The following is a 20,887-nucleotide window of genomic DNA, read 5'->3' as shown; positions in this document are numbered from 1 at the left end:
CAGGCTTGTGGGGCTGCCTGCAGAGAGAGAGGTTTGCAGCACCTTGGGCTTAGAGGCCATCGCACTAACATCCCCAGGGCTAATCAGGGGCATTAATCGGGCCATTTGCAGCTGGGCCAGCCAGGGGATTTGGGATTTTAAACGGCTCCACCAGCTGTTCAGCCACCCATGTTGGGCAGCAATTTAATTAATGGGGATGGTGGGTGGGTTGGGGCGGGAGGGGATCGTCCTCTGGTCTCGCTCTGCACTTCCCAACCCTCAGGTGAGTTAGCGGCAACTCAGCCTCGCAGGCTCAGGAAATCAGAGCCCCATGGGCCACTGCAGAGGCCATAGCAGTCACCTCAGGTCTGTGGCCCATCCCAGGCTGGGTGCTCTTTGCATACAACACGCTTAGAGGCAAACCCCCGCCCTGCCCCCTGAGCAGGGCGCCATCCTGCCCAGCACCGCACAGCCCGCAGCTGAGACTGCCCCCCCCCGGGTGCTGCAGAGACCCCCAGCTGAGATGAGAGGCCCTGTTTTGCTGGTCCTGCACAAACACACAGCAAGAGACAGTCCTTTGCCACAGAGCATAAGCAGCCAAGAGGAGGGAATGTTTCCCCGGTGCACAGGAAAGCCAGGCATGGAATGGTTCTGTGCTTTGGCTGAGGTCACATGGAGTCTGGCAGAGCCGGGTGTACTGACTCCCAAGTCAGGGCCCAAACCACTGGCCAACACTGTCTCCAAACTGCTCCAGAGTCAGAGCCCCCAGAGCAGGGAAGCATGACTTGCTGCTGCTCTGGGCTCACGCAGAGGTCAGTCCAGCTCCTGCCCCCTCGGGCATTTAACTGGAGGTCCCAGCCCCAGGAGACGGACACAGCAGCTTCTCAATGGGTCTTTATTGGCCAGGTCCTAGGGAAGCAGCAAGTCTCAGCAATACACACATGGGTAAGCCCCAGCCCCACTCCCCGCCCCATTCCCTTCCCCCACAGGCCTCAGACCCATGGGTGTGGGCAAGGACAGCCGCTAACACCAACCACCCTCTGATCAGCGTGGGGGTGGGCCCCAGCTGGGTACCCTTCCTAGCTGTGGCTCCCACCTCAAGGAGAAGCTTTCCCTTGCACCTGACTGTTAGCCCTTTGCTGCCCAGCTCCCCCTCTGCTGGGGTCCCTCCCAGGCCACATTCCCCCCCATAGCTGCCCCCCCGCCCCGTCCCACTGCTGGGAGCTCACCACCAGCCCACCTGCAGCTTGTGCTTCCCACATCACCTCCCTTGCCCAATTGCTGCCACCTCTCCCCCCCCCCGCCAACCCCCAGCTGTGCTGCCCATTCTGACTGCCCCCACACTGCTGGGAGCCCTCCCCAGGCCCCAGGCCGTTCTCGGGCTTCCTCTATCCCAAGGAGACTTGACAGCAGCTTCCGAGTACTTAGAAGGGCGTTAAAAGGAGGAGGAAGACAAAATATTCTTCTTAACCTCTGTGGCTAGGATGAGACGCAAGGGACTGCAATTGCAGCCAGGCAGGGTTAGGCTGGACATTAGGAAAAGCTTCCTGCCAAAATGGCTAAGCATTGGAATAAGTTGCCTAGGGAGGGTGTGGAATCTCCAGCATTAGCGAGATTTGAGAGCGGGTTAGACGGGCGTCCTTCGGGGATGATAGAGATCAGTGGTGCCCAACCTTGTCACTAGTGCCCAACCTTTTCACTAGTGCGGCCTCCCACCCCCCCCAAAGCATCTGCGGACCCCCATCCAACCCAGTTCTGACCACTAGGTACACGTCATTAAATGAAAGCAGAAACACACATAATTAACATTTAAAACACTATTTAATTTAAAAACAATAACGGATTGTAACTTTGCAGTTTATTTAAAACTTACTTTTCGGGAGCATTTTTATGTTTATTTTTCACTTTATCTTTTTTTTTTCATGGATCCCCTGAAAAACCCTCGTGGACCCCCAATGGGCCATGGACCTCAGGTTGGGAACCACTGATCTAGATGGTGCTTGGTCCTGCTTCAAGGAGAGGGCTCAGTGACCACTCGTGGTCCCTTTCCGATCTAGTGTTCTATGATTCCATGCCACCTTTCTCCCTCCCTGACGGATCCCTCTCATTCCCAGTCCTGACCTGCACTCCCTGGGTCACCTGTTTGCCCCACTGCTGGGATCCCTCCCTGGCCTGCACACCCCACACTCTCCCAGTGCAACTTCCTGTGCTCAGTCAGGAGAGGACAATTTTGAAACATGGGTGGTTGGCAAGGCCACATTACCCAGCCAGCAATTTAGCAACATTGTGAATCACATAAACAATACATCATCAGAGTCCCCCACCCCCAGGACCCTGCATCGGCAGTGCCCCTCCCTCAATCACTCATGCACCGTGTCCAGCTGGCACAGGGGAGCTTTGAAGGCATCGGGGATGTCACACTCCAGTTTGCAGATGACTTTGTAGATGGATTTCTTCCAGGAGGGGTCAGCATCACAGCCCCGGGAGACGGCCCTAAAGAACTCGCGCAGGGTTATCTGGGAAACCTCCAGGAACTTGTTGGGGATCTGGGTGGGGGTTGCAAAAAGACAGGAGAACATCACCCTGCAGAACGGATGAAGCCAGGAGCCCAGGATGGCTGTTTTATTCCTCCCTCGAGGTCAGGTGCCGTTTGCCAGGTCCTCCCATAGTACTAAGATCCCCCCAGCCTGCTCGCCTCAACTCAGCCGGGATCCCTCCCCAGCCTTCACCTCCCCCTTACCACTCACTCCCCTGATCCCCAGCCTGCGCGCACCCTATTTCCTGCCTGCTGCCGTCCCGCCCTGCGAACACACCTCATAGTCATTGGCTTTGTTGTAGTGCTGGTTGAGGACGCGTGCCAACTCCGAGTCCCGGGTGACCGTCAGTGTCTCGGCGCTGGTCACCCCATTGCTCAGGGCCTGGCGGGAGAACTTCTCCATCTGGATGTAGAAAAACTCCCGGAAGTTGCTGAACCACTTGATGAGCTGGGACGTGATGCAGCGATTGAACTGAGGGAGCGGCACAAGGTGAGACCTTGCTCACGACACAGCCCCGGCCCGCAGCATTGAGACCCCTTCCCGGCCCCCCACGTCACCTGAAAGGGAGGGAGCAATTGCCTGTCCCTGCCTCAACTTCCTGGAAAAGGGACATCCCAGCCCATGTTGTTCCCCACTGTCTGGGAAAAGAGGTGGCTGATCCCTGTTCTGCCCATTCCCTGGCAAGGAGGGGCTGTGACTACCACCACCCATCTCCTGGCCACATGCGCTACCTAGGGGTCTGCTTCTGGCTACTGAGGAGTGGGGCGAGGGACACGGATGGTGCCAGAGGCCCCGCACAAGCCGCATTGAAGGGGGCCTGGCTTCATATGCAGGGTCCCTGGCCAAACGGTCCCAGAACTGGGAGGTTCTGAGGGACCCACCTTGACGTCGGAAAAGTAGGTCTTGAGTGTCCCGGAGGTGGGGTAGCGAGTGTAGAAGAACATTAGCTTGGCCTTTTTCAGGTGCCCAGGGGTGAGGCCCTCCTGGGAATGATGTGGTTAAGGAGCAATACGGGAAGTTATAATGGGGCCACCTCACTCCAGAAACAGCACTTCTCCCCTCCCCCCACCCAGCTGAGCCCCCCAGGAGCCGAGAGTAGACCCAGGAGTCCTGACTGCCGACCCCTCCGCCCTATTGTACCCCCCCAGGCTCAGGCTCGTGGCCCTGCCCTGGCAGCTCGGCTCACCTGTGGCGGGAGGGGCAGGGTGTGCAGCGCAGTGGGAGGGGCAGTGAAGGCCGCATGGGGAGGCGACAGCTAAGGGAGGAGGCAGCAGTTGTGCGGGGGGGACAGTTGGAGGCGCCAGCGTGTGGGGCAGGGGACAGAGGAGGAGGGAAAGGAGTGTGTAGGGTCAGTGCAGTGAGAGGGGACAGGCAGGGGATGGGGCAGCGGCGGGGGGGGGGGGTCTTTGCCTTTCCCCCCCCCCGCTAATCCCAAGGATTATTTTCAGCAGGTCCCTGGTGGGGTCCAGGCGGAAGCCCTACCCCAGCTGGTGCAATCGGCTTAGGAGCCGCTCAGCTGGGTTAACCATTAAACTTATGCCAGGCCCCAGAGGGCTTCAGCGTGTGGGTGGCGTTGGAGGGGGGGGAGCAGGTGATACGAACACCTGCCCCGCCAACGCCTCACAGGTGGCAGCCAGCAGGTGTGCAGGGGGGCTGGGCCCCAGGCCGGGCCGGCCGAGCTGATCACAGGGCTCAGTGGGCGTGAGGTGGTGGGACGGGAAGCGGGAAGCGGCTGGGTGGATGCAGGTGGGAGAAGGCGGAGGCTGTGCGTGGCCGGCTGGGTCGGTGTGTGGGAGGTCAGCAGGCGCATGCCGGCAGGGGAAGCCCCACAGCGGCCGGGGGAATGTGTGTGGGTTAGCAGGGGGCAGGGGTGGGGGCCGGGTGGGTGTGGGTGTGGTTAGTGGGGTCAGGGCGTGGGAACAGTGGGGTCAGTGGGGTGGGTTAGCTGGGGGCAGGGTGTGAGATCAGTGGGTGTGGGTTAGCTGGGGGCAGTGTGTGAGGACAGTGGGTGTGGGTTAGCTGGGGCAGGGTGTGAGATCAGTGGGTGTGGGTTAGCTGGGGGCAGGGTGTGAGATCAGTGGGTGTGGGTTAGCTGGGGGCAGTGTGTGAGGACAGTGGGTGTGGGTTAGCTGGGGGCAGGGTGTGAGATCAGTGGGTGTGGGTTAGCTGGGGGCAGGGTGTGAGATCAGTGGGTGTGGGTTAGCTGGGGGCAGTGTGTGAGGACAGTGGGTGTGGGTTAGCGGGGGCAGGGTGTGAGATCAGTGGGTGTGGGTTAGCTGGGGGCAGTGTGTGAGGACAGTGGGGTGGGTTAGCGGGGGCAGGGTGTGAGGACAGTGGGTGTGGGTTAGCGGGGGCAGGGTGTGAGGACAGTGGGTGTGGGTTAGCTGGGGGCAGTGTGTGAGGACAGTGGGGTGAGTTAGCGGGGGCAGGGTGTGAGGACCGTGGGTGTGGGTTGGTGGGGGCAGGGTGTGAGATCAGTGGGGTGGGTTAGCGGGGGCAGGGTGTGAGATCAGTGGGGTGGGTTAGCGGGGGCAGGGTGTGAGGACCGTGGGTGTGGGTTGGTGGGGGCAGGGTGTGAGATCAGTGGGGTGGGTTAGCGGGGGCAGGGTGTGAGGACAGTGGGTGTGGGTTAGCGGGGGCAGGGTGTGAGATCAGTGGGTGTGGGTTAGCTGGGGGCAGGGTGTGAGATCAGTGGGTGTGGGTTAGCTGGGGGCAGGGTGTGAGATCAGTGGGTGTGGGTTAGCTGGGGGCAGTGTGTGAGGACAGTGGGTGTGGGTTAGCGGGGGCAGGGTGTGAGATCAGTGGGTGTGGGTTAGCTGGGGGCAGTGTGTGAGGACAGTGGGGTGAGTTAGCGGGGGCAGGGTGTGAGGACAGTGGGGTGGGTTAGCGGGGGCAGGGTGTGAGATCAGTGGGTGTGGGTTAGCTGGGGGCAGTGTGTGAGGACAGTGGGGTGAGTTAGCGGGGGCAGGGTGTGAGGACAGTGGGGTGAGTTAGCGGGGGCAGGGTGTGAGGACCGTGGGTGTGGGTTGGTGGGGGCAGGGTGTGAGATCAGTAGGGTGGGTTAGCGGGGGCAGGGTGTGAGATCAGTGGGGTGGGTTAGCGGGGGCAGGGTGTGAGGACCGTGGGTGTGGGTTGGTGGGGGCAGGGTGTGAGGACAGTGGGGTGGGTTAGTTGAGGACAAGGCATGGGGAAGTGTGGGGAGGGTCGGGGGCTGGGTGTGTAGGGGTGAAGGTGTTGACGGGGGGGGGTGTGCAGGACAGTGTGTGCAGGGGGCTTGTGTTAGGGGCAGGGCGTGGGAGCAGTGGGGAGCCGAGTGCCGCTGCTCTCCGCCGGCCTGGCCGGCTCCTAAAGGATACCGAGGGCCTGTAGAGGGCTGGCTCCAGGCACGGGTGTGGCTCAGCGGCCTGGCTCTTGGGGAGCTGGTGCTCAGGCGGCCCGGCCAGCTGGAAGAGGGCACAGCGCGGCTCCAGCAGGTGGCGTGAGGCGAGCTTGGTGCGCAGGCTCACACCCTCCCAGTAGGCCTCGCCCGCGGCTCTGTCCTTGAAGGCAGCTGGGTACGGAGGCGCAGCCGTGGGCTGGGGGAAGGAGCCCGCCACCAGCTCAGGGGACGCCCGGGGCAGGCTCTTCCTCACAACGAGGGGCAGCGCCTCCGTCTGGTCGCTTGGGTAGTGGCCAGGGGGCTCCTCTGGTGGGGCTTGCTGGCGGGCAAACAGCTGCACGACAGAGTCCACCACCTGGGTCATGGCTGCCCCAAGCTCCTCCTTCAGGGCCTCAGCCAGGGTGCCAGGGTGCCTGCTCCCTTCCCCAGGGTGCCGGGTGCTGGAGCCAGCTGGGCCTGGCTCCTGGGACCAGGCAGCTCCCACGTGGCTGCCTTCTTCCTGGGCCACCCCGCTGTAGATCTGGCATAGTTTCTCCTGCAGCTGGAACACTTGCTCGCGCATCCTCTCCAACTGCTGCTTGAGCTGGTTCCGTTCCCGGGCCTGGCGGGAGTGGCTGTACCTGGTCCCCTCTTCCTCCAGGCCCCTGTCATGGTACGAGCTGCTGATGCTGCAAACAATGTTCTCTACTCGGGCCCGCTTGGCCCATGCAAACTCCTTGGCACCTTCTGACTCCACACCCCTCTTTGCTGGGACCTCCCTGGCCCCCTGGGAGGACTCGCCCAGGTCACAGGCCTCTGCCAGCTTGGCCTTCATGCTACTGCGCAGCCATTGGGAAAGGAGATCGCTGTCAGGGTAAGGGGCCGCCAGGTCACCGCGGCCCCTAGCTGGGTTCTGGAAGCTGAGCTGGTAGCTGGGGCCTTCTGGCTGCTGTTCCTCCAGCTGCTCCAGCTTGAGACCGGCACCGGAGAAGGACATTGCTGGTGGGAGGCTGCAGGGGAAGATTGGAGGCAGGGGAGTTGGGAGATTGAAGTGCACCCTGCTCCCTCATGCAGCACGGTGCCGGGGCAGCCCTGGGTTCAACACTGAATGCAGGGGGACAGCTCTCCTACTGAGAACCGCCCCACTCCCTGCAGCACGGCGCCTCCCGCCCCACACTAGGTCGGGGCGACAAGGGGACAGTGCCACCTACTGACTCCCCAGACCTGCTCCTTCTCTGCCTTGCCTCAGTGGCACTTGCTCTGCACGCAGGGGTTGGGCTGAACCCCAGCCTAAGCACTGGGCAGGGACAGGACAAGGGTTAACGCAGCTGGCTCAGGCAGAGAGCTCAGCTGCTGGACCTTGGGCTGGCAGGTTGGGGGAGGGGGCACGGCCATTTAAAGGCTATAGGCAGAGGTGTCACTGGGGCAAAGGTTCCCTTCCTCCCCACAGCACACTCCCCCCATGGTCCCCAGCCAATGCAAACATGCCCAGCTGCTCGGAGAAGGCAGCTGGGAGAGACGTGTGGGGCTGATGCAAACCTAGCAGCCCCCTGCTCCTCACCACAAGGCACAGGGCCTCTGCGCCAATCCTCCACTACCCGAGCCCTTGTCCCCCGCTGAGAGCCCTGCTCCCACACCTGGGCAATGGCCTCCCTGGCCCTCTCTGCTGAGCGAACCCTGCCCCCCAGGCCTAGGCTACACAGCCCCTATCCGGCCTCATCGCTGAGACCTCCCTCTCTGCCCTAGGCTGTGGCAGGACACCCTGCGGAGATCCCCCCACCCAAGTCCAGGCTTTCCCCTCACATCCCTCTGGTAGAGATCCCTGGTCCCCAGTGAAGCCGCAGGCTTGGCGAGGCAGCCAGCTCTCCCCTCCCTCCCTCTGTCCTCCCCCCACACTCCCCCCGGCTAGAATACTGCTCCCCACTTGGTTACCCTAATACAAGTGCAACCTGCCACCCCCCTCCCAACCCTTGGAGCAATTCCTAGAACAGGCTGCAAAGGCTGTGAAGTAGCAGCTGGAGGGGACAGGAGCAGGATCCCAGGACCTGTGGCTCTTGTTCTAGCTAAACTCTATATTAATATAAACAGACAGACCTCCTGCCTCCCTGGCATCCCCTGTACCCCAAACCAGGCCTTGCCTCTCCTGGCATCCTCCACCCATCTCCCCTCAGCCAGCCCCCTGCATCCCCCACCCCCAGATCCTGCCACCTTTCAGCCCCCTACATCCTCCACCCTGACCTTCCCTGCTCTCTGTTTCTCCCACTCCACCTCCCTCTACCCCACCACCAAGTGTGTTCCTGTACCCTCCCACCCAGACCTGCATCCCCTTTGGCTCCCCTGATCACTCCAATCCCTCTGCAACCCTGACCAATGCCCACATCCCATCCCCAGACCTTCCCCAGCCCTGAACCCAGAGCATCCCGATCCAAACCCTGTGGGGAACCCGCAGCCTTCCCTTGCCTGCTGCATGCTGCCCTTTATAGTCCAGCTCTGGGGCTCCTTGCCCAAAGCCTTCCTCCCTGCAGCTCTCCCCACCTGCTCCTGAACCCCCCAAGCCCTCTGGTTTGCTGGGGGTGCCTGGAAGCCCCCAGTGGACTCTTCCCTTTTGGCCATGCTGGCAGCTGAAGCCAGGTGACGGGGCAGGTGATGCTCTGACTCACCGCTCGGCAGGTGCCTGCCCTGGGGAGAGCCCCAGAGCCCCGATCCCTGGTGCCAGCCGGTCTCTGCACACTGATTGACAGAGCCAGGAAGGACCTGGGTCATTCCTCTCGTGACATCACACCACGGGGACACAGCCCCACGTGGGGCTGGAGGGGGGGAATGCCAGTAGCAGGGGAGGAGCTGGACCATGATTGGACAGAGGGTTATCCCCTTGTCAATCCTGGGCCAGAGTGGGAGGGAGTGGGCAAGCTGGACCCAGATGCCAAAAGGAAGAGACCTGAAAGGGAGAAGGAAATGCTGGGAAATAAGGGAACACAAGAGCCATCTTCCCTCCCAGGGCTGGGGCCAGAACCCAGGTGTCCTGACTCCCCCCCACAGTCTATTCCACCCCTCTTCCCCCACCTCCCAGAGCTGGGGCAAGACCCCAGGTTTCCTGACTCCCCCCTCCACCTCTCTAATCTATTCCACTCCTCTCCCCTCCCAGGGCTGGGGCCAGAACCCAGGCATCCTGACTCCCCCGCAGTCTATTCCACCCCTCTCCCCTCCCAGGGCTGGGGCCAGAACCCAGAGTCTCCCCCACCCCCAAGTTTCCACCACAACCCACAGCCCTTCCAGAGCTGGCACAGAACCCAAGAATCCTTTGTCCCAGCTGTCCCCATCCCCAACCGTTGGCTACGTCAGGTGGCTACAGCCCTCGCCTCCCAGCTGCCACCCTGTGGTGCTGTAAATCACACCATAAATCCAACGATCCCGGGGCAGCTGGCAGCCGGGACAGCCTCAGAGCAGGAGGGGATGTACCAGAAGCCAAGGGGCCGCTGTGGGGCGGCGGGGGGGGGGGATGGCGAAGGACTCAATGAGCCCCTGGTGGGGAGGAGGGGAGCTGGTTGATCCTAGATGGTTGGGATCTGTGCAGTCCCAGAAGGGCAGGGGACGGGGGATTACAACCTAAGACTCTGCCATTTATGAGGCAGCTGTTCGAAGACACTCCCCCACCCCTAAACACTGGACCCCCCTGGCACTCACACACCCACCTCATGCACAACCGCACCCAGCACTCAGAGCGCCTCACCTCACGCTGCAGCTGCCGCCACGCCCCTCCCCGAATGGGACTAGAACCAGGCTTCCTGGCCCCCAAGCCCTGCTGCTCCGCCGCCATCTCTCCTATCCAGGGATCCTCCTCATTTTTTCCATCCATGTGCAGAATAAATGTTATGTGCCCTGATGCATGTGCAGATGTGCACCACTGGGGGGAGAGAGAAATGCTGCAGGCAGTGGGGCTGCTCGGCCAAGCAGCTGGGCGGCATTTGACTCTCTCCTGGAAGGCCACCCAAGCCCCCAGCTTACAGGAACACTGCTCCCATCCCTGTGCTGGGGACAGAGCCCAGGAGTCCCCCCTCCCTCTCTGCTGCCCCCTGCCCACACGGTCTTTAAGGGTCTTTCCCTCTCACCCCAGGACTGGTGCAATGAGCTAACCCTGCGAAGCCTTTAGCCAATTCATCAGGAATGCGGGTGGGATTAGTCCACGCCTGTGGCTGCTGCAATAACCTCCTGCCCCCATATGGCGTGTGGCAGGCCAGGGCTTAAGCACAAGTGCTGCGTGTGCTCCTCTATTCACGTCTCACTGCGTCCAAAGGATTTGCGCCCCCCACCCGCACTGCCGAGCCCATTCACTGCCTTCATTCAGCCCTTAATCTCCAGCCCCCGCCCCAGCCACTCTGTGCCTCTTGTTTTGTGCTTGCTGGCATTATCAGGGCCTGTTCTCATGCCCCTTTGACGCAGCAGTTCCAGGGACGCACAGTGCAGGAAGTTGTTCCCCCGGAGGCATGGCGGAAAAGTCTGGGCTCTTCCCAGTCCCTCTCCTCACACAGACCCGGGAACAGGCCTGACTCCACTCGCCTGCCCAGAAGGTCTTTGAGTGTCTATTCCCCGTCCCAAGCCCCCCACACCTGCACCCTGGGGCACTTCTGGAAGGCACGCAAACTCCTTCGCCTCTTGGCATACAGAGCCTCTTTGCTGGGACCAGTAACGTAGGTGGCCCATGCGGCCAGAGATCTGCCAGCTGCTTTCACCAGTGGACACACGGTCCCCATTGTGCCAGGCACTGTACAGACCCAATGGAGATCAGAGCCCTTGTCATGCTGGTTGCTGCACAGAAGCGTGCCTGAAACCCCCTCGTTCTGAGCACCGCACACTCTCCAGCTGGGCCTGGGGTCACTCTTGAGCCAGGCACCGCACAGACACAGACTGACTGTCCCTGCCCTGAGGTTGCAATCATGCACAAAGGCACTATTATTCTTCCCATCTGTCAGACAGGTAGCCTGAGTCGGAGAGGGACAATCACCCTGGGACTTTGCCACACAGCCAGGAACTGAATCTAGGTACCCTGAGTCACAGGCCAGAAGCCTGGCCCTTGGAGCAGAGACGTAACCCATCTGGATCATTACGGAACAGTCACCTGCTCTAGTGATGGCAAAATTCCCCTGCCCATTAAAAGCTCCAGATAAGCAGATGCATAAATCTCCTGGGAGAGACAGGCCCCTCATCCATTACCTGAGGATCTGTCACTTACCCCGGAACACACATCCCAGGCAGGAGTTTCCCAGGGGCTAGAAGGTCCCAGCTTATCAGTCCCAGCTTGGCCCCGTGAGAATGTGGGCCTCCAGTTCCTCCTGAGAGGCTGCTGTGTGTTTGCCTGAGTTGTTTTAAGATTTAATTGGACATCATAAAGGGGAGGGAGGGAGAGGCGCCTTGGAGGGAAATAAACACAACCCAGATTCTCAGGCTGTCGGATTCTGAGTTATAGACACCCCCCACCCATCCTGGGCATACAAGAAGGTGCCTGGGAATGGAACATGGGTTTTTTTCCTGTCTAGATCGTGCTTTTTCTAGTCTGGCCTGAGTGGGGTACTGGCTGGCTCTGGAGGCCTTAAGATGGGATACGGCACCTTTCACCTCTAGGGGGTGCTGGTCTCCATATGGCCCCAGGTCAGGGGACTGGCTGGCTTAGATGGGTAGGGAATGGGATATGGGTCCTTTTCCCCCCAGGGGACATAGGCTCCAATCCAGTCATATGGTGGGAAAGGGAGCCTGGGGCCTTTCCCCATTAGGGGTGCCATCTCTAATCCAATCCCAGGGCCTGGGGAGGGGACGCGGGGCCTTGCCCTAGAGGACCACTAGCTCAGCTCCGGCCCTAGGACAGACAGGCTGGTTCAGTGGCATGGGGATTGGGAGAAAGGGTGTCCTGGTTACAGAGTTAGTAGCACCCCTTCGTCTCTCAGTGCCCCCCCCGTCAGGTACCCAACCTTTGCCTCGCTCAGGGAGGAATCATGGGATTCCCCTGTTCTCAGCCCTACGTACTGAGCTGCAGCTGGGTTCAGGCACCCACACTTCCTCCCTCTGGGAGCACAGAACATGTGGCTCATGGACACCCCAAGTGCCTTCCTCAAAGCCAGGCACCGATTACTGAACCATGGGAACAGAGCACAAAGGCAAAGCTTCTGTCCCAGCCAACGGCCTGGGCAAGGACTCTCTTTCCTGGCCTTTAACCTCACTTCTGGTAGCCCCCTGGCAGTGCACACTGCCCCCACACCTCCACAAGAGCAGGCCTTGGGCTCACAGCCCTGGGTCTCTCTAAATCTGGGGTGGGCAGCCTGTAGCTGCATACAGGCCATTGGGGCCCCATGTGCGGCCCACAAGACATGTTTACCATTGTCCACATGCAGGATTGCCAGATTCTGCTGATTTTTATCCATGTAGGTTTTTCCCCATCTGTATTACTAAAGCGACATGCAGGTAACGCCAGGCCACATGGGTGAGGTTGCACACAGCACCAATCAAAGCGCTGCTAGGGTTCAATCAGCACAGCCCCCACGTTCTAGGCAGGTGAGCACAGTCAGCTAAATGGCCCTAACCCAGGAGATGGTCTTGCTTACATGTTTATGGCCCACCCCTGAGAAGCAGGAGGGCCGCTCATGCAGCCCATTCACTAGCTGCTGCTGCCCCATGGGGCTTTAAATCCTCCCAAGACTTTGCATTCCCACCAGGAGAGCTAGGGAAAGAACCCAGGAGTCCTGGCTCCCAGCTCAGCCCTCCCTAACTCTAAACCGCTAGTGCCAACTCTTCTCTGAAACCCTCCAGCAAGGTGCAAAGGGGGTGTGTGTCCCAGGCCTCAGACACCACCCCCACTGCCCCATTCCACACTCCAATTCTCTCTCATGCACAGTCTCACAAAGCCCTCGCCGGGGGCAGCACGTCTGGAGAATCTTTGCTGGTGCCCAGAATGGGTCAAGTTCCTCCCCGCACATACCTAGGGCTCTGTGGTGGAGTTTAGGTGCAGGAGGGCTGTAGGTTCTGGGAGGGGGATTGGGTGCAGAGTGTAGGCTCTGAGCTGGGGAAGGAAGTTGGGGTGTAGGAGGGGTATGGGCTCTGGGAGGCAGTTTGGATGTGGCAGCTGGGGCGGGGCGTTGGGGTGCAGGAGGAGGTGAGAAGGGCTGCAGTTACCTGGGGTAGCTCCTGTCAGTGACCGGCACCTCCCACAAGTCACCACCCCAACCTTCATTTGTGAAATCTGACACACAACCCAGCCCGTCAACACCACGATTCCCCGCATATACACAATGCAGACACGCAATCCCCCTAGACAAACACAACCCCCCACTTGTTCACTCACCTTCCCCCACACCCCACCTCAACACCTCACACACACAAGAGCAGGGTGGCCAACCAGTTGGGGGTGAAGACCCACGGATAGACAGCAATGGGCCATGTATTATAAATTTATTGTTATCTACCTATCCAACCACACATATAGACGTAGTATCTATAGATAGATTAAAATATATAATACGCGGCTCAATGCCCCCCCCGAGCCAAGCACCCCTGCCAGCCCCCCAGCTCTCACTCACTGCCCTCCCCCCCCAGCCAAGCACCCCTGCCAGCCCCCCAGCTCTCACTCACTGCCCTCTCCCCTCCCCAAGGCAGGCACTCCCAGCCCCCCCGCTCTCATTCAATGCCCCCCCCTCCTCCCCCAGAGCCAAGCACCCCTGCCAGCCCCCCAGCTCTCACTCAATGCCCTCCCCCTCCCCCAGAGGCAGGCACCCCCAGCACGCCCCCGCTCTCACTCAATGCCCTCCCTCTCCCCCAGAGGCAGGCACCCCCAGCCCCACTCCAGCTCGATGCCGGCCGCTCATCAGAGCTGCTGCTGCCGCCACGACGCGCTGGGGCGTGCGTGTGGCCCGGCCTGCGGAGCAGCTGTACGGAATGGCGCAAAAAGCCCCGTACAGCTTGAGCGCAGCGGGTTGGCCATCCCGCCCTCGCCATTAACACGACACTCCAGCATGGCAGCCCCACATCACAGATGCATTCGGGTTTCCTGGGTCTCTGGGCCAGAGCAAATAGGGGACCTCCTCCCACGCCTTCTGCCCCTGCTCCATCCATGATCCCACCTCCTTCCACCCCAGCACCTACAGCCCCTGCTTTCTCCTCTCCACCCCATGACCAGGGAAGTTCTGTATCCCTTCATTTCACCAGATCCCCGAGTCTGCAGCCATGAGCGAGAGCTTCCAGAGGCCATGGCTGGGAGTCAGAGCTCCGCCAGTCCTGGGCCTACACATGGGGGCAGGATGCTGGGGAATGGAGCAGGGTCAGGACAGTGTTGCTGCTTGCGGGGGGGTTCCCCACTGGGCCTGGCACTTCCAGGGGGAGGGACAGCCCAGTGGTTTGAGCACTGGCCTGCTAAACCCAGGGTGTGAGTTTAATCCGTGAGGGATCCCGGGCAAATAGACTGAAGACGATCCGTGGGGGATGGTTCTAGGTCCTGCTGTGAGTGCAGGAGGCTGGATCTGATGACCTCTCATGGTCCATTCCAGCTCCATGAGATAGGCTGGGGTATAATGTCTTCCCCTCTCCCAGCACTTGTCCTTTAGCGTGGGGCTCCCCAATTGGCCAAGGACCCTGACCATGGGCCCCACATCCCCATTGGCTAATCAGCCATGTCACACAGCCCCACAGCTGCTAACAAGCCAACCTTTATTGAAAGCCTGACATCTACTCCCTGCAGACAACCTACAATCCCAGGGGCACCCTGGGCTCTGCCCTGCATCTCCTCCTACACCCCAGCTGGGCAGGGGATACCAGCTGCCATTCCATACAGCTCCCCAGCGTGTGGGTCAGAGACCCCAAAGCATCACACCAAGGTTCAGGCCCAAACCAGTTCCCAAACACTTCAAGATCTGAGCCAGCTTCCTGAGCTGCAAAGCCGGGGGTGGGGGGTGTTGGAACACGACTGGCCAAGGCAAATTATCCAACACCAGGGGGTTAAATGCAGCAAGCCGAGCTCATCAACGGAAAGAGACCACCCGGGCGCTAGGCACAAGTGAGTGACTTCCTTTAGCCCCATTTTACGCCGGGGGGAAGTGAGGCAAAGGCAGCAGCTTGGCAGAGGAAATCAGTGATGCAGCCACTAAGAGAAGGGAATCCAAGCGTCCTGGCTACCTCTCTTGCTTCATACCTGACTTCTCTTTCCCTGCAAGGGCCAGAAGCTGGGCGCCCAGCCCTTCCCAGTGCCAGCAGGAAAACCAGCAAGTCCTGACTCCCAGTCCAGCCCCTCCCACTAGACCCTCAGCCCTCTCCAAGTCAGGACTCGGGAGTCCTTGCTTCCACCCAACCCCCCAAGTCCCTCCAGACCATTAGCTACAGCAATCTTCAATGACCCCCAGCAGCGGGGCCTCCCCTCGTTTACTGTCCACCAGCAGCTGCGAGTGGCTGTGGACCAGCACACCCGGATCCCTGAAAGCTGCTTTCTGGAAGACCACGGCTCCATCCTGCACCGGGAGTCCATGCTGGTGGCACAGCTCTTCCATCTCCTCAGGGCTGTCCACTGCCAACAGCCGGACAAGCCAGGCCAGGGGGCAGCGGCAGTTCTTGGCACTGAAGCCGTGGCTAAATGTGAGCAGTGCCAGGCGCCGGGCAGGGCCCAGGTGCCGATGGAGGGCACAGCTCGGCAGGTAAGGCAGGGCCTGTGCTAGGCGGAAAAAGCGGGCCCAGTCACGCTCCAGGTAAGCCCAGTTGACAGCCAGCGCCGTGCGGAGTTCAGGGGAGGCCCGGACAGAGTCTGGGAGCTGCAGGACCTGGCACAGGGCTTCTGGGAGGCCTAGGGTGGAAAAAAGGGCAAATCAGAGCAGCGCCCTCTGAGGAGCTCCCCCCACCCGGCTGCTCCTTGTAGCACGAAGCCTATCGAGACCCCCCCATCCTGCTCTCTGCAGCACAGAGCCCTTCTCCCTGTGTCGGTCTCCCTGCGGTGAGTCCTGTGCCATTCTCTGCAGCCCAGCACCTCCAGCGAGCCCTCTGCACCTCCTACTGAGATCCCACTCTGCTCCCTGCCCAGCACCCGCAGCTGAGCTGCAGCACAATAACCTCTACGGAGCTCTCCGTCTTGCCTCTTGCAGCAGCGCCTCCCAGGGAGCCCCTGCTCATCTCCCTGCACGTACGACTGAGCCCTTGTCCTCTCTCCAGAGCCCAGCATCCACCACTGATTCACCCACCTCCCTCCCTGCGGCACAGAGCCCGGCACCGCTCGGCGCAGCACTGACCGCCGGGGAGAGAGCCCCTGCTGACCTCCCTGCGGCACAGCGCCCGCTCCTAAGCCACCACACTACTCCTCGTATTGCAGCATCCGCTGCTGACCAACGCGCCCCACTGTCTGTAGGGCAGCGCCCCCTGCTGAGTAATGCAAGCAGCAAAGCCCCCTCCGGAGCCTGATCCACTGCTCCCTGCAGCACAGCGCCCCCCCTCGAGCCCCCCCGTTCCCTGCAGCACAGCGCCCCCTCCCGAGCCCCCTGTTCCCTGCAGCACAGCGCCCCCTCCCGAGCCCCCCCGTTCCCTGCAGCACAGCGCCCCCTCCCGAGCCCCCCCGTTCCCTGCAGCACAGCGCCCCCTCTCGAGCCCCGCCCCCGTTCCCTGCAGCACAGCGCCCCCTCCCGAGCCCCCCGTTCCCTGCAGCACAGCGCCCCCTTCCGAGCCCCCCCATTCCCTGCAGCACGGTGCCCCCTCCCGAGCCCCCCACTGCTCACTACAGCACAGCGCCCCTCCTAAGCCCCCCCACTCCCTGCAGCACAGCGCCCTCCTCCGGTGCTGCTCACCCAGGTTGTAGAGGAGGAAAAGGGCCTGGAAGGCTGGTTCCCTCTTGTGGCAGCTGTCCCGGTAGCAGCGCCGCAGCCAGCTGAAACACTCCTGGATCTGGGTGCTGTGGAGGTGGGGGTCAAAGTGGGCCAGGGGTTCCTGGCACAGCTGGTAGCCAGCATGGAGCAGGTAGCCCAGCGATCGCTCCAGCAGAGCCATGCACGGAGCCCCTTGCAGCCGCTGCAAGGTGGCATCCTGGCGCACAGCACGCAATCGGTCAGAGACAAAAGCATAGACCTCAGCCAGGGGTAGGTCGGCTCGCTGTGTCACCTGGCCCAGCAGGTAGCGCACAGTGATCAGCAACACTGGGGCAGGGCGCAACTCCTGGGGCTGAGGCAGCCCCTTGCCAGCAGCTGGACGGGAATACTCCTTCACTACCCGGGCAGGATCCCCCTGCCGTGTCCCCTCCTGCAGCTCCAGCCGGTGCAGGCGACCCTGGCGCTCCCGCTGTGCCAGTTCATCCGCGGGGCACATCCCTGGGCATGTGCCCACAGGGAACTCATCTGAGCCCCCCCTTCGCCAGGCATCCACAGCAGAGCTAGACAGGGTGTGAGGATCTGGGGGGGACTGGTCCCCCCCACAGCGTGCAAGACAAGATGAGGAAGGTTCAGGCCCTGTCTGCGGCGTCTCTGAGGATGGGCAGGTTAGAGGCATGGGCCCCTTCTTGCGGGGCCTGTTAGGTGGGTGATCTAAAGTACACCTCCACTGGGGCCTAGGAGACCTGGGGATCAGGGTTGTCCCTGTGGGAGAACTGGACATCGTTCCCCCAACAGCCCTGCCCAACGTCTGGGACAGGACTCCTAAAGCACCGCCCCCACCCACCACAACATCTCACAGCCCTGCCCGGTGCCAGGGACACAGCCCAGGCGCCCTGACCCACAGGCCCCTTTGCTCTCCCCACTACACCCCCCAGCCCGGCCCAGTGCCAGGGACACAGCCCAGGCGCCCTGACCAGAGGCCCCTTTGCTCTCCCCACTACACCCCCCAGCCCGGCCCAGTGCCAGGGACACAGCCCAGGCGCCCTGACCCACAGGCCCCTTTGCTCTCCCCCCTACACCCCCCAGCCCTGCCCGGTGCCAGGGACACAGCCCAGGCGCCCTGACCCACAGGTCCCTTTGCTCTCCCCACTACACCCCCCAGCCCTGCCCAGTGCCAGGGACACAGCCCAGGCGCCCGGACCCACAGGTCCCTTTGCTCTCCCCACTACACCCCCCAGCCCTGCCCGGTGCCAGGGACACAGCCCAGGCGCCCTGACCCACAGGTCCCTTTGCTCTCCCCACTACACCCCCCAGCCCTGCCCGGTGCCAGGGACACAGCCCAGGCGCCCGGACCCACAGGCCCCTTTGCTCTCCCCACTACACCCCCCAGCCCGGCCCAGTGCCAGGGACACAGCCCAGGCGCCCTGACCCACAGGCCCCTTTGCTCTCCCCACTACACCCCCCAGCCCTGCCTGGTGCCAGGGACACAGCCCAGGCGCCCGGACCCACAGGTCCCTTTGCTCTCCCCACTACACCCCCCAGCCCTGCCCGGTGCCAGGGACACAGCCCAGGCGCCCTGACCCACAGGCCCCTTTGCTCTCCCCCCTACACCCCACAGCCCGGCCCGGCCCAGTGCCAGGGACACAGCCCAGCTGCTCCTCCCCACCAGGATCTGCCCTGCCTCGGACCTACCCCCCCCACACACTTCCAAAAAAAACCGTCAATTCCCCCACAATGCACTGCGCCAGGCTGCTTCCTGCTGCATGACCAGCACGTCACCACGTGATACCATCAGCCAATCCCAGCCTGGAGGGGCGTGTTGCCCCTCGAACGTTTGGGGCTGGGGGGAGGCGGCGGCGGCGACGTGGCTCTGACCTGGCTGGAGGGGGAGCGAGGCCTGTGCCCAGCTGTGCAGGCAGCGTGTGCAATGGAGGCAGGGCTGGGAGGAGGCCAGAGAGTCAGGTCTCCTGTGCCCTCTTCCCAGCTCGGGGAGCGAGGTCTGGGGTGAAGAGACAGGCCCCCTGAGCATCCCGCAGACAGCCGCTGCCCGGGCTGGGAGCAGCTCATGGGAGTAGGGACAATGCGCAATGTCCCCATGTCTGCAGAAGAGAAGACGGAGGGGTGATTTAATAGCAGCCTTCAACTTCCTGGGGGGGGGCTCTAAAGAGGATGGAGAGAAACTGTTCTCAGGGGTGACAGGCGGCAGAACAAGGAGCAATGGGCTGAAGTTACAGGAGGAGAGGAGTAGGTAGGATATTAGGAAAAACTGTTTCACGAGGAGGGAGGTGAAGCTCTGGGATGTGTTGCCTGGACAGGTGGTGGAATCTCCCTCCCTGGAGGTTTTTAAGTCCTGGCCTGACAATGTCCTGGCTGCGATGAGTTAGTTGGGGTTGATCCTGATTGAAGCAAGGGGCTGGACTCAATGAACTCCTAAGTCCCTTCCAGCCCTATGATTCTGTACCCTGTAGGTGTTCTGCAACTTGGCCCATGGTTGACCTGTGTCTGAGACAGAACAGTATCAAAGATCAACCAAAAAAGCTCATAGAAAGGGTCCACCCAGTCCTACTCTATGGTGACCGCAGTCAGCTGGAGGGCGACTGAATTCAGACCCTTCAATGTGAGCCACACAGGCCTCTACCAGATACCACACAAGAGAAATATCAGCTGGCAGCAGTAGATTCTTACCCATGGTACGCAAACAGTTAGATTACGGATGAAAAATACCAGGTGGATTGATTTAAATCGAGCAGATTTAAACCCCCCCCTGCAATTGATATAAATCAAATTTTACCAGAAAAGCTAAGACTGACAATGCTTAGATTACACTTAATTTTGGAGTAACTGGCACTTCTGTTTTTTGGGAAAACAATTCTAGAACAGGGCTCCCTTGGAAAAGTGGAATTTTCCAAAATAAAATAAAGAGTAGACCATTCTGGTCTATATCACCGTTAGGGTCTATGACCATGATGTTCCACAATAGGAGGCATATATTATACAGGTTGAACCTCTCCTGTCCAGCACCTTAGGGACCTGACTGGTGCCAGATGAGAGTATTTGCTAGACCATAAGAGGTCAATATTGTCTAGCACATTACTAACACTATTACTGGACTCTTAGAAGACACTTGGGTGAATTACAGCTAAATAACAGCACAGAACACTGAGTCAGGACTGATGGCTGTAAACAAACTTTATGGGATCATGGGAAACTTGGCCACACCAATGATAAGCGGTCATTCAGCTAACTAAAACGATGCTGTATTCCAGATGTTGTCATGAGAGATCTGGATGAGAGAGGTTCAACCCTTATCATATAAAATAAGAAAATTACTCTCAGTGACAACAAACAGGCAACTCTAGAATTCTTTCACTGCTACTTTCTGTATTGTATACTTGAGTGATAGCTAATCCTAATGGTTGTTTAATTAGTTAACTAGGTTTAGACTAAGGAACTTTTTTTCCCCCAGCAACATTCAGCACAGCAAACATCTTGGGAATTTACTTGTTAAATCACACTGATGCTAAAAGGTACATCGAGCGAGTTTTAAAGAATGATGCATTGCAAATTGACTTACTTAAATTACTAACCCGTTGACCCACTGAGCCATAGCCACTTTTTCATCCATGTAATCATCTCATAATAAGACATTTTCCTTATGATGGTTCATCCTTGAAGCGAGGCCCTGTATCATTTTCTTGCATTGCTTACACCTCACACATTTGCCTTTTTTACCTAGGGAACTAATTTCTTCAGAGTATTCCCAGATAGGATCTCTCTCTCTCTCTCTCTCTCTCTCTCTCTCACACACACACACACACACACACACACACAGCTTCTCTGTGGCAAAAGTGTGGGGAACTATAGGAAGCTGTGTGTGCACTGAATAATAGCTTCCCTGTTTTTCTTTGCAGTTCACTCCACTTTTCCTTCCTTTGCTGCCTCCTTCCTCTCCTATATGTTGTCTATCTTCAGACAACGTCTTAACTCGCTCCTCTGCCATGTGTGGCCAAGGTCCACTACCATAGAAGCACAGAACAAAACCAATCCTAGCCAGCCTGTCTGTCTTTGCACATGTTTAGTCTGCTGAGAATCTGGGATTGAAAGTCCAGGATGATCAAGAAGCAAGAGCTAGTAGGTAGGTTGGACAGACTAGTTCCATTAATTCATGTTTATGTGACTCTAAGGCCGTGTCTACA

General features: G+C 60.0%; 2 protein-coding genes across 3 annotated transcripts; both read right to left on the bottom strand.

Moving 5' to 3' along the window:
• Window positions 1–1,753: 1,753 nt before the first annotated feature.
• LOC142019075 (prospero homeobox protein 1-like) lies at window positions 1,754–9,863 on the bottom strand. 2 transcript variants are annotated; one of them, XM_075005454.1, is made up of 6 exons: window positions 9,605–9,862; window positions 8,535–8,812; window positions 5,873–6,884; window positions 3,398–3,499; window positions 2,793–2,987; window positions 1,754–2,525 (listed from the first exon to the last, which is right to left on the bottom strand). In XM_075005454.1, the coding sequence occupies exons 3-6, from the start codon at window positions 6,869–6,871 to the stop codon at window positions 2,340–2,342; spliced, it is 1,482 nt and encodes a 493-aa protein (XP_074861555.1). In that variant the 5' UTR covers window positions 6,872–6,884; window positions 8,535–8,812; window positions 9,605–9,862; the 3' UTR covers window positions 1,754–2,339. The 2 variants fall into 2 exon arrangements, with proteins under 2 accessions (XP_074861555.1, XP_074861556.1); XM_075005455.1 differs by lacking the exon at window positions 8,535–8,812 and having other exon boundaries at window positions 9,605–9,863.
• Window positions 9,864–13,663: 3,800 nt separating this feature from the next.
• Window positions 13,664–17,579, bottom strand: SAC3D1 (SAC3 domain containing 1). Its single transcript, XM_075005292.1, has 2 exons — window positions 16,674–17,579; window positions 13,664–15,685 (listed from the first exon to the last, which is right to left on the bottom strand). Exons 1-2 carry the CDS (start codon window positions 17,470–17,472, stop codon window positions 15,222–15,224), a joined length of 1,263 nt encoding a protein of 420 aa, XP_074861393.1. The 5' UTR covers window positions 17,473–17,579; the 3' UTR covers window positions 13,664–15,221.
• Window positions 17,580–20,887: the final 3,308 nt, after the last annotated feature.

The sequence above is a fragment of the Carettochelys insculpta genome, chromosome 11 (assembly GCF_033958435.1).
Source record: "Carettochelys insculpta isolate YL-2023 chromosome 11, ASM3395843v1, whole genome shotgun sequence".
Taxonomy (NCBI): Eukaryota; Metazoa; Chordata; order Testudines; family Carettochelyidae; genus Carettochelys; species Carettochelys insculpta.
The sequence above is the reverse complement of the archived record's forward strand: the minus strand, read 5'-3'. Positions and strand labels throughout refer to the sequence as shown.

Coding starts and splice junctions, on each gene's coding strand:
- LOC142019075 (XM_075005455.1), bottom strand. CDS start 6,871: ATGTCCTTCTCCGGTGCCGGTCTCAAGCTGGAGCAGCTGGAGGAACAG. Junction 2,988..3,397: donor CCTACTTTTCCGACGTCAAG/GTGGGTCCCTCA, acceptor CCGCTCCCTCAG/TTCAATCGCTGCATCACGTC. Junction 2,526..2,792: donor ACAAAGCCAATGACTATGAG/GTGTGTTCGCAG, acceptor ACCCCCACCCAG/ATCCCCAACAAGTTCCTGGA.
- SAC3D1 (XM_075005292.1), bottom strand. CDS start 17,472: ATGTCCAGTTCTCCCACAGGGACAACCCTGATCCCCAGGTCTCCTAGG. Junction 15,686..16,673: donor TTTCCTCCTCTACAACCTGG/GTGAGCAGCACC, acceptor TTTCCACCCTAG/GCCTCCCAGAAGCCCTGTGC.